The sequence below is a fragment of the Dipteris shenzhenensis genome, chromosome 30 (genome assembly GCF_047967505.1).
Source record: "Dipteris shenzhenensis isolate YYH24624 ecotype China chromosome 30, Dip_SZ_1.0, whole genome shotgun sequence".
NCBI classification, from domain to species: Eukaryota; Viridiplantae; Streptophyta; class Polypodiopsida; order Gleicheniales; family Dipteridaceae; genus Dipteris; species Dipteris shenzhenensis.
In genome coordinates, this window is record NC_141625.1 from 5,999,807 (window position 1) to 6,012,535 (window position 12,729).

The 12,729-nt window shown below is 41.4% G+C and overlaps 1 protein-coding gene across 1 annotated transcript; it reads right to left on the reverse strand.

Moving 5' to 3' along the window:
- Window positions 1-1,359: 1,359 nt before the first annotated feature.
- Window positions 1,360-3,859, reverse strand: LOC147881647 (uncharacterized). Its single transcript, XM_087401877.1, has 6 exons — window positions 3,813-3,859; window positions 3,088-3,395; window positions 2,784-2,984; window positions 2,378-2,665; window positions 1,964-2,173; window positions 1,360-1,684 (listed from the first exon to the last, which is right to left on the reverse strand). Exons 2-6 carry the CDS (start codon window positions 3,343-3,345, stop codon window positions 1,592-1,594), a joined length of 1,050 nt encoding a protein of 349 aa, XP_087258003.1. The 5' UTR covers window positions 3,346-3,395; window positions 3,813-3,859; the 3' UTR covers window positions 1,360-1,591.
- Between the last annotated feature and the right edge of the window lie 8,870 nt (window positions 3,860-12,729).

Consider the following 12,729-nt stretch of genomic DNA (forward strand, 5'->3'; position numbering starts at 1 on the left):
AGTGCAATCATTGCAATAATCACTACAATGTTCCTAATTGGTACAAGGTTTGGAAACACTACAAGGATTTGTGTTGTACTCCATTTGATGTTCTTAGCCTCTTGGACAATTGTAATATTCTCAAGACCTTTTGGGTGGAATTCTTAAATCACATATCACCAAAATTTCTTTCGTTCACATATCACCAAAGTTTGTTGCTATTATACTGCCACTCGTTCTAGGGCCCACATTATAATATTGGTTGATCACGTTTGTGAGTCAAATTTTTGGCTCCTTTGACATAATCTTGTTTCTATGATATATAAGCACCCAATTGTTGGCTCCTTTGACATAATCTTGTTTCTATGATATATAAGCACCCAGTTGATTCATTTGCCTTTTGTTTAGGTCAATTTTAGGCTCATGTTTTGAGGAGTACTCGTTATCATGTTGAAGCCCTTAGGAGTACTCTGCGCAATTGAGTACCCTTGAGCCCTCAATTATTCTACCAACCTCCATTGAGTACCCTCGAGCCCTTCACATCTTAACAAGTTTTATGGATTTATGGACTAGGGGAAAGTCTATTTGGCCATGCGTGCCAAAAAACGGATCACACATCCAAGCTACACTCCTTTTTCTTGTCCGAGCTACCCTCATGCCAAATATGCAAACGTCATTTTCTTGTCCAAGCTACCCTCCTTGGCTAAATATACAAACGTCAAATGTCATTTTATTCCCTCTGCACTACAAACGTTCCTTGTCCAAGCTACCCTCCTTGGATATGCAAAAACGTCCTTGTCCAAGCTACCCTCCTTGGATATGCAAAAACGTAATTTTCTGCACTACAAAGGTCCCTGTATAGAGTTCATTTTATTCCTTCAATGTAAGTGTTTTATCACATATTGGATTATAAGTGTTTTAAAATATCTTATGTTGTTTAGAAAGAGTACCCTTCAAACCCTTTCCACACAAAACACGAGATGGGAATTTATGATAATTTAATCCCCAAAAAAAAACATAGAAGATGGGAATTTAGTAATGCATCTTTAATTTACAACATAATCTGAAGCCTCTCCATTACAAAGATGTATTGAAGGTGTACATTTTACTTATCATGTGGTATGACACATACCCACGCTAGCCCCCTCTAGTCATGTATTTTACAAAATGAATTTATTTCCACAACCCGACTCTAAAGCTAGAAGAGTCGGCCTCATTTGATTGGTACCTCCGATACTTCTCATAGAAGGGGCAACATGGCTACTTATTTAGAGAGTAGTCCATAGAAATGATACACCATGAAAATGATATGCCCCATTTGATTGGTACCTCCAATACTTCTCATAGAAGGGGCAACATGGCTACTTATTTAGCTACTTATTTAGAGAGTAGGGATCCTTCCTCAATAGCCTTGGGACTCCAAAATCTTACTACTTGAATCTTCTATATAAGAATCTTTGGGGATCTTAGCCTTGGGATTCCAAAATCTTACTACTTAAATCTTTTGTATAAGAATCTTTGAGAAGATCCCCTTCTTATTTCCTCGAATGATAATAGAAGTTGGAAGCTCCCATGAATGCAAATTTGCATTAGAACATATTGATGGAACCAACTAGAGAAAAGCTGCTTTATGCATGGGAATTCGAATGCACAACACTCCTCCTCTGAAATTGCAACAACGTTGACTTGGATGTAGGTTGCTGACCTGAAATTCCAACCAACTCCACAGCACCATTAAAAATGTGCCCAACAACCCTTAAGAGAGAAAGTTAAGTGGTCTAAAGTATAATATTAAAAAAATGAAAGGACTTTATGCTCTCTTGTGTGAACTAAAGGGTCGAAGGAAAAGCATAATGCAAGCAATTCAAAAATTCTTTTGGGGTTTCTCTATACAACCTAAGCAACTTCAAAACATCCCTGGAACCCAAAGGGAACACACTCTTCAAACTATGGATTTCTATGTTCCCATCACTTGTTTCTCCACCTGATCAGTATCTACTTGGGCTGGCTCCACGTGTTCCGTCTTCTCCTCCACAAAATTAGTACTGTCTTGGTTTGCCTCTTCGGCTTCATGTTTGTCGTGATGGCCAGGGGACAAGTGCAATCGTTTGGACAGCCATTGTTTGATCCTTTTGCCTGTGTGTTTTTTGGAAGCAGCGTCGATCTCTTGATGAGCGGCCTCATTCCCTGTGCCCTGCAGACAAAAGTGGCGTAAGAATCAAATATCCAAGGCTTCAAAAAATCTTGACATGCTCTCAGCAACTTAAACGAGGGCTATCGACGAAACGAAAACCATGCAAAAGTAGACTGCCTTCTAAATGTGTGCGCGTAAAACTGAAGGAGCACACGAGCTAGACTGCATAGCAGAGAGAGAGAGAGAGAGAGAGAGAGAGACCACCTCAATATGTTCTGATTCTTCCTGGGTTTTCTCCTTCAGGTGCTCAAGGTCCTCGATCTTCTTCATTCCAAGCTCCGCTTCAGCATCATGGGCTGACATCCCTCCTTGCGCTGGCTCATGTTGTTCTGCAGCCGGTACTTCGTGCTTCTCCTGGACAACAGGAAGCTCGGGACAAAATGCCTCATGAACTACCTCAGTTTTGGATGGAGGCGGTGTCGAAAGAGTAGGTACAGGACGAACAAACTCGCTCGACCGGCTGCCACCAGTTCTGTGGAAAGAGCTGCCCAACTGCACGACGATTCGAACATGCAAAACTCTATCTTAGAATGGAGAATTGTATATTGATCGACAATAAATGAACAGCGACGTCCAGGCCTCAAGCTGCTGCTAAGAAAGGATGCCTTGCCTTTGCAACCCTCCTCTCTAACTCTTCAACTCGCTCGACCAAGGTACCCTTCTCCTCGACCTCTTCCAGTACCGATTCAGCTGGTTTGCAACGCCTCTCTAAACTTGACGGCGTTGGCGGCCCTGAAGAGCGCTCAGTTCCTGGACTTGCAGAGGAGACGCTTGTCCGTCCTGTCGCTACCTTGTCTTCCAGAGCATCGATCTGCATACGAGACGAGAACCTACGTTACTCAATCTTCGGACCTAGAAGAAAGAAATCTTTATCTAGTTCACCCAAAACTTACGAAAACGGACCCAAAACTTACGATGCGATCAAGGCGATCCACTCGCTGCAGCAGCGCAGAACCTCCACCAAAACCATCTTCTCCCTCCTCGTTTGGATGTAAAAGGTCTCCTGAGAGCGGTTCATCCTTGACCGCACCTGTGTCAGCAACGAGTCCATCGTCGCCTTTTCCAACGTCCATGCCAATCTGTCTGCTACCGTTCGCAACCACCTTATGCACGGGGCCTGGGGCTTCACGAGGGGGTGATCCTGTGTGGGAATCCCCCAGTCCTTCTGCCATGGGAATATTTAGACAGGACGTTTCTCCCAGCAGGGATATGAACTGCGAGGCTAGATTCAACGAAAGAAATTCTCGGATTAGCCAACATCTCAAGCCCTCGCAGGGCAGCTAAGCATGCCAAAACACCCAACTGCACGCTAAATAACAACTTATGTGGGAGTTCATCGTCGTGAGCAAGCAAAGGGAAACATGCAACCGCAGAAGCTCTCCCCATCAAAGGGGAGAAAAGAAGAAAAAGTGCGTGGTAGACGCATTTTCAGGCAGTCACATCGTCCACTGGATCGCAAATTCGCACGTCAAAGAGGCCAGTCATGTGAAGTTATGCTTGGAAACTAAAGAAAAGTGGAAGTCGCTGGGTGGAAAAGGACGTCACGCAAGAGCGCACCATGCAAGCAAAAACTACGTCGTGAAAGTCGGAGATTAAGTGGAGAAGGAATCAAGGAAGATGTAGATATGAGAGAGCTCACCTGCAAGCAAGCAGAAGCGATGAGCGATGACAAGGAAAGATGGAGATGGAGATTTGTTGAAGAAGAAGTGGAAGAAGAATAAGATCTTGTTTTTCAAATTTATCTCTTCCGAGATCGGGGAGGCTACGTGTGTGGGGTGCCCTCCCCATTCCCCCACACGTGTCCACTTGCCCTTTCTAGCATCTCCCCTTAGCTGCTGTGCGTTCCCTGCTTCACGCGAGGGTATTTGTCAACTCCTTGGAAATTTGCAATGATATCTCATCTCAACTTCTTCAAGGCAGGGTATTTGTCAAATCCTTCGAAATTTGCAATGATATCTACATGATATCCATCACATGAAGCACCCCTGCATGTTCAACAATGCATTGATCACTCCAGGAGTGAATTTCAAGTCATGGTCAATGGTGGTTAACTATCGAATGCGCCAAAGAGAAGCTCATGCAATCCTCCAATTCTTCCTCAAGTAGTTCTAACAAAGCATATGTTTCACCTTGCCCTCTAATGGCGGTCTTTGCTAAAGTCGACTTGCTTGCTTAAGACAGAAAATATGCACAACTGTTGTGCACTTCCTCACCTTCTATAAATCTTTCATGTGCTTGCTCATTAGCTAGTTGGTGCAATAATTTATTGAGCAATGTCATTTTGCACTAACAGCATGAAGCCACGCGTCTCTTAAGGTCATAGTTTTCACTTTGGACCTAGCGTCTAACCATTTTGCACCATTAAGATTTTGTACATGCAAATGCTTTTGCCTTATCCTAATTTGTTTGTCGTTGTACAGCCTTGACAATGGACAACATGAATTACTCTTTTCTTAATTCTATCACCATCATCATGTTGGGATGGGTCTCAAAAGATGCCATAAGTGTAACATTGAAAATTTACCTGTTGTTAGATGTTGCAAATGTCAAGTGATTCATGTAATGTTGCAAATCACAAATGATGTTATGATAGTTTTGAATGCATATGGTTCAAAATACACATTTTTGCAAACAAAAACATATTGATGAGAGCATTAAGCTCTCCGAACAAAATTGATTTCGAAGCATACATGCTTAAAACAAGTGCAATGGCGCTTCTATAACTTTAAGGCGCCATGAACATCCATGAAGAGGCAAGGATATGTGACAGTCCATGTGGAAAAGTAGGGAAAGCTATACATGAACTTCTAGAGTTTGAAGAGTTGTTGTTGCCACCTTCATCTTGTCCTTCCTTTTGGCGAGGACAAATTTTTGTGAGAGCAAGAGAGTGAGAACGAGGTGAGAATGCTCCAATGAGATTTTATTGTACAAAACCAAGCAGAAGCTCCTCCTTCCTTCCACTTTGCATGTTTGAATACAACATGCATATTTTGTACAATATTCATGATGTTGATCTCTACTATTACCTGCTATGTTGAGTGCTCAGTCAGAGAGAGAGAGAGAGAGAGAGAGAGAGAGAGAGAGAGAGAGAGAGAGAGAGAGAGTTCATTAATGGATTGGTGAGTTGTGTTGATTAGTAGAAGATCTAGCAAGAGGAGGCTTGATCAACTAAACGCCTTGTAAAGTGAGTGGCAAAACTATTGATTCTCTCAGTCCATTACTAATCTCTACGAACCCTTTTTAGCAAGGCAAGGCTATAGCATGAGAAGATGATGCTCTTGAAGAAAAATAGAGGTTGGGTCACAAGTAGCTTGAGATCTTGAAGCGATTGACCTCTCCTCTATGGAAACTTTGATTGAGAATCAACTTGGTTACAAACTTGCTCAACATGTTGAAGATTGTGCAATACAAAATTTGTACATGACTTCAAATTTTTTTTTGTACATGACATGGTGTAAACTATAAGATGTCCAAAGCCTGTGAGCCCAAACATGTAGACATAAAGCTTCTCAATTGTACTATAAATCTTATGATTCAAAAAAATTATCATCACTCTTGCATTAGATGCATTGCCATGTGATGCAGTCTACTGAAAACTTACTAGCCATTGATAACCTCAAGGTGCATTTGCACTTTTAAAAGGACAACTAGCAAGTCCGGGCACATGCACTCTCCATGCACTTTATTGATGATTTATACCTTCATGATAGTTTGTATAGCTTCACGATAGACTGTATAGCTTCACATAGTCTGTTATGAACTATGCCATTTCACCAAACAATAATAGAACGACAAAACAATCCAAGTGAGATGTCCAATGTTGATCTATTGACACAAAGCCATAACCTCTGAAGAAAACCAAGGGAACACTTGATGTGTTGTAATGCCTCTTCCAATTGATGCTTTCAACATGCATTTCCCAGTTATTAAGGATGAAGCCCAACATATAGGTCAGACTCACATTCCTATTCCAATTCAATCAAGAAGACCTATCCACAAGAAAGCACAAGTGCCTATACCTCCACCAAGCAAGGAGAAGCCAACCAGCTCCAGATCCTCAAATAAAAGAAGTTCCATACCCTAATGTAGAAGTGGAGAAGGCTCAATTTCAAGCACGTCAACAATGGGTGGAAAAAGAACAAGCTCAATTCGAGACTGACAAGCAAGCACAAGATCCAGTCCCTGACTTGGATCTGCCAAAAGAATAACAGCAATGTGTGGGGTATGCTGCAAGAGAGCAATCTCTGTTGTATGATGCAGGATTGAAGAAGACCGCATAGTTGGTGTGGACAGAGTGATCCAGGGGCTGAAAATCTGGGGCCAAAGGTGCAGGTATGATACTCTACTCTTCTGACAAAGAGGCCCATAAAACTGACAAGATATGGCAACCTATCAAACTTGTATGTTCAACTGCCATGAGTTGAAGGTCGTCTAATAAGTGCATGGCTAAAAATCCATCAAAATGGGATGCAACATCTATCATAGGCTCATCAAGAAGGACCTAATAGTAAGAAGGCCTAGAGGCCTAGACTATCACTGAAATAGCATACAATGTCTTTAAGGCATATGCATTCGGAAAAAAGGGAGCTCATTTTGGGGCGCTGAGAGAAATCCACAATTTTTTCTTTTTTTGTGAGTCCGAAATATGGGAAAATAATAAAATACTCAATAAAATATTCATAAGTACTATAAACATGTCAGACGATGAAAGAATAAAGATATTCTTCTATATTCACTCCCATATCTCATGAGCTTTAACATTCAATGTTCCTACAAGCCACATCTTTCTCTCAATCATTTTCTAGCCATCTCCAAGATCGTTATGCTTCTCCATCAGTACACCATAACTAATCTCGCCATAGACTTGTTTTTCAAAGTTTATCACCATTAAGAGCCTTTGCCTTATGAAACACACACACACACACACTTCCTACCCCTTCCTCCCTTTTGTTAAGCTTCATGTGCCATGTTGTTAAAAGGTTTTATATTTTAAACACACACACACACATACACACACTTCCCATGTCTTATACATGCACACTCATGATGCCCACAAAAATTACCCCTCCTGAACTCCCACTCTAACATTGTTGAATTTTGGTGTTCCCCCCTTAGGTAACCCCTTTCTTTTTTTGGTTAGTCCTTTTCTCCCTCGAAGTAAGCCCTGTAAACCTTCCCGTTTTTCCCCTCCATGTACTATCCTCCTTTAAAAACTAGTCCCCTTTAACTAATCATTTTTGCTTATAAATTGTAATTTCACCTTGAATTGTCAATTCCTTGCCCCCCTCTTTTTAATAAAAAACCTCCTTTATTGCTACCTATTTTATGCTACCTTAGCTACCCTAGCCCCCTTAATGTTTCTGTTTCTGTATTTAAACTATACCTCGCTTGAGTAGCTGTCACTTTTGCTTGTAGACATTAAAGTTGTTGAAATCATTAGAGAGGCCTAAAAGGCTGTTTGGAGAAGCATAAAGGAGTTATAGTTATAAGTGAAAGGGATTTAACTCACATTCTCTATCCCCATCCCTTTTTATTCATTAATAGTTCTTTCCCCCCCCTTCTTTAATGCTTACTTTTTTTACTTACTATTTCCCCCCCTTAATACTTTCCCCTTTCTCCCCACACACATTTCTTATTTAGTCTTTTGGCTTAAGTTAAGATCTCTCGGATGCTTAAATTTTTATTGGTGTTTTTTAACAATTCCCGCCAGTTATATTAAAGTTCACTATACCTTCTAATTCCCGCTTCCCCCCCCTACTTGTTGACAGGATTTCTACACCTCCCCACCCTAACCTCAACTCTCCAAAACTCCCAAACCCTTACTCAAACAAACCCACCCATTCCCACCTCCTTCCTTTAGTGCGGCCGTTACCACTTCCCTCTTCTTTATGGTTGGCATGATAATGCCACTGCAACAAACGGCTTACACCTTCCCACCACCTTGCTAGACCCTTAACACCACAACACCTCTCCTTATCCATTGTCGCAGCTACCTTCTCTAGATTGACTCCTTCCTCTCTTCCCTTATATCATGGACACAAGGCAATCTGCTATTGGCTTCTGGATATGGCTCCGTCCGCCTTCCTTCGTTGTTACTTCTTCATCACCTACTCCCCTTTTGCCTCCTCTCATTCAGGCTCTTTGATAATGCAATGTGGCCCAACTTTTTCCACTACCTTACGCCCTTCTTGACAAACAGCTGGGCTTACCTTGATTTTGTAGCATTGCCCAATTTTTCTTCTCCCTTAACCATGGTTCATGCTCAGGTGGCTACACACTTCTCTCTGTCACTTACCTTCCTAGTTATCATTTTGACCTCTTGTAGCTTCTTGGCTAGCAACTTTCTCGTAGCTGCTACATCATAAGAAGTTCTTCTTTGGCATCGTCACGCGGCTGCTCCTTCCTTTATCCTAGGTGGCACTTTCTCTACTACTTTCTTCCAAAACTCTACGTGCTTACCTATAGCTGCTCTTTTGATCATAATAGTAGTTGCTTGGCACTAGTCTATGCTCAATTCCTAGAATTTTCAGTACGCTGAGTGGCATAGCAGCATTAATCAATTTTTGAGGATCTTGTGGACTTTCTTTTTTAGAGTCTCATTTTCAAGCTTCATCCGCACGTGGCTTAAACTTTCAAAACTTTTTTCATTGGAAACTATGAGGTAACTTTTCCACTAGCAAAGTATTCCCAAGTAATGGTTCATTTGTTATGCGTACTCCTTTGAATCCATCAAAGGACCATTCAAAAGGAGGTGGCTCGGATTTTGGGAGAGCTAGCTTGGTAAGATACATCGTGGTTTGGATTCGTTTGAATTCATTGAAGTGGTCGGCCTTGGCTTTGCCAGCGATGTCCTCCTTCGATTTTCTTGTGGGATCTTCTGCTATTATTCAACTTTGGAGTTTTGAATTTGCAAAGTTTGACAGCCATTAGGGCATGGAGAATGGTTAAATCATTGTCAAAGACATGGTCTTCTAGCTCAGCATTTTCAGCCTCTGTTTCAAGGTCCCAAGGAAAATCCAAGTCCTTATTGTCATGGATAGCTTCTTCAGGATCACTATTTCATTCAAGGAACCATAAAGGATGGCAATTTTGGATGTATTGGTTCATGTGTGAGTGGAGGTTTCAAGATTTCTTGGGGAGATCCAAGATTGTGATAAAGCGGACTCCTACTACTTTTGTGGATACTCCATTCACTATACCAAGGGCTTTGCACGTGAATCATCTGCAAGGCATATGTTAAAATGAGCCTTTTGCATTGGTAGGAGACCCCATTCATCATAAAGATCCTTGTATAGTACATTCAAACCTGCTCCACCATCCACAATGGCTTGGACTTCATCATATGCTTTATGGATCAAAGCATTAGGAAACTTCAGAGCTCATTTTGGGGCCTTTTAGCCCAAAAGAAAAATAGCCCTCCACCAATTAGAGGAGGGCCTACGTAAAGTAGAAAAAATCAAAAAAAGGAGGGAAAAAGAGAAAAATTGAGCTTGCATTCAATAGGGATATATTTTTCATTTATTATATCTAACGTACATGATTTTTTGGTGTAGAATCTGATGTTTATGACATTGCCGACGTGTTTAAGGTGGGCCAAAACCCCCAGAATGGCTTTTGAAAGGCTGAGTGGCCCAACTGTCCAAATCGCATTCTGCTATACAGTCTTTTTCCAGGCCTTTTTTGGGCTTTTTCGAACCTTTGGGTGTCCATTCTCAACGTTTCAAAAGCCATTCTGTGGGTTTTGGCCAACTTTGATCGCGTCGACAATGTCAGAAACATCAAATTCTACACCAAAATTTCAAAGAAGTTCAGTGGCACGTCTACTTAAAACACCTACCTTGTCAATTCGTTTTTTGATATAATTTATTTTTGAAGGAAAAAAAAAAAGAAATATAGTGATAATCTCTTAGGGGCCCAAAATGAGGTCCCTCTTCTATAGAGCAGCTTCACAATCCATGGAAATCATCCTTGACATGTTCAACACACAGCCATACATGCAATCATCTCAATGATCGACCAGAGTCTTTGATCCAGGTCTTTACTTTCTGCACATTTCCTTTCTTTTCCCTTTGACCTATCTTTTGGGTTTTGATTCCAAAGGAGAAGGATGACCCACAACTTATGACCCACAACTTAATAGGGGGAAATCCATGTTATGTACATGATCATAAGTTGTACTCATTATACATGCTTCCCCTACGTAGTCACTATGCTCACATACGCACATACTACTTTGATTCTTTCCAATTTTTCTTTTCACTTTTGGATGCTATCACTAGCACCAAACAAAATCCACAAAAAGTTCTTGTACATGCACCCTCTACTTACTCAATGCAATTTCAGAGGGGGTGTTGAGCATGGTGTAAATTGCACCATACCTCTAGGGCATTAGGTCCCTAACTTTGACCCTAAGGTGTTCACATGTATATCTTCATGTTATGTTCAACACAACTTAGTATACAGGTAGCTATATCATGTGCACACCTCTCTCACTTCCGCAATCAATATTGTAAATGCCAGCCACCGCAGGTGCTACGAAAAGAAGATAACGTGCATACTCACACACATGTGACATAGAGTATGCGAAAAAGAATGAAGACACAGTGTATCTGAATCCGTGAAATCCATAATGATCAAGAGACACTTGGTCCCATGGATATACAACATATGCGGTTGCAACAGCTTATGACTGAAGGGTTGCGGCCATTTGTGCCCCTTCGGATCTGTGCTAACCCCGTAGGCTGTTAATGCCTTAACACATGGCACTCATGGAGGATTGTGCGAATCCACTTTGACTATTAAGCCTGATAGAAGTCAGATTAGTGTGGTGCAAAGTGCATAACAATGATTTTGGGCTATGCCAGGAAGAGAACCTATGCAAGTAGACATTCGTTGAATCCATAGACCACAGTTTGATCCATTCCCAAATAAGAAAGTACATTCATTTTATCTGGATCCAAATAAGAAAGTACGTTGATGATTGCATCAGGATCGGTACTCTCTAGTTTCGATACCCCCACCACAACCAACAAAATGGCAATTGTATTGTCTTCACTTGTAGGCTCAACCTGTAGGCCCGACCTTTGGGCTTCTTCTTCTTCGCTCAGCACCGACGCATTTGTCATCAACTCAAAGAAACACCACTGGTATCACTTGGTTCTACACCATCAGAAACTCGTACCCCTACTTGGTTCTACTTGCCGACGCGTTTAAGGTGGGCCAAAACCCCCAGAATGGCTTTTGAAAGGTTGAGTGGCCCAACTGTCCAAATCGCATTCTGCTATACAGTCTTTTTCCAGGCCTTTTTTGGGCTTTTTTGAGCCTCTGGGTGTCCATTCTCAACGTTTCAAAAGCCATTCTGTGGGTTTTGGCCAGCTTTGATCACGTCGACAATGCCAGAAACATCAAATTCTACAACCAAATTTCAAAGAAGTTCAGTGGCACGTCTACTTAAAACACCTACCTTGTCAATTCGTTTTTTGATATAATTTATTTTTGAAGGAAAAAAAAAAAGAAATATAGTGATAATCTCTTAGGGGCCCAAAATGAGGTCCCTCTTCTATAGAGCAGCTTCACAATCCATGGCAATCATCCTTGACATGTTCAACACACAGCCATACATGCAATCATCTCAATGATCGACCAGAGTCTTTGATCCAGGTCTTTACTTTCTACACATTTCCTTTCTTTTCCCTTTGACCTATATTTTGGGTTTTGTTTCCAAAGGAGAAGGATGACCCACAACTTATGACCCACAACTTAATAGGGGGAAATCCATGTTATGTACATGACCATAAGTTGTACTCATTGTACATGCTTCCCCTACGTAGTCACTATGCTCACATACGCACATACTACTTTGATTCTTTCCAATTTTTCTTTTCACTTTTGGATGCTATCACTAGCACCAAACAAAATCCACAAAAAGTTCTTGTACATGCACCCTCTACTTAATGCAATTTAAGAGGGGGTGTTGAGCATGGTGTAAATTGCACCATACCTCTAGGGCATTAGGTCCCTAACTTTGACCCTAAGGTGTTCACATGTATATCTTCATGTTATGTTCAACACAACTTAGTATATAGGTAGCTATATCATGTGCACACCTCTCTCACTTCCGCGATCAATATTGTAAATGCCAGCCACTGCAGGTGCTACGAAAAGAAGATAACGTGCATACTCACACACATGTGACATAGAGTATGTGGAAAAGAATGAAGACACAGTGTATCTGAATCCGTGAAATGCATAATGATCAAGAGACACTTGGTCCCGTGGATATACAACATATGCGGTTGCAACAGCTTATGACTGAAGGGTTGCGGCCATTTGTGCCCCTTCGGATCTGTGCTAACCCCGTAGGCTGTTAATGCCTTAACACATGGCACTCATGAAGGACTGTGCGAATCCACTTTGACTATTAAGCCTGATAGAAGTCAGATTAGTGTGGTGCAAAGTGCATAACAATGATTTTGGGCTATGCCAGGAAGAGAACCTATGCAAGTAGACATCCGTTGAATCCATAGACCAAAGTTTGATCCATTCCCAAATAAGAA

Bases quoted from the DNA above. Each gene is read 5' to 3' on its own strand.
- LOC147881647 (XM_087401877.1), bottom strand. From the start codon at position 3,345: ATGGCAGAAGGACTGGGGGATTCCCACACAGGATCACCCCCTCGTGAA. The intron at 2,666-2,783 runs GCAAGGCATCCT...ATCGTCGTGCAG, and splicing joins TAGAGAGGAGGGTTGCAAAG to TTGGGCAGCTCTTTCCACAG. The intron at 2,174-2,377 runs GTGGTCTCTCTC...TTTTGTCTGCAG, and splicing joins AAGAATCAGAACATATTGAG to GGCACAGGGAATGAGGCCGC.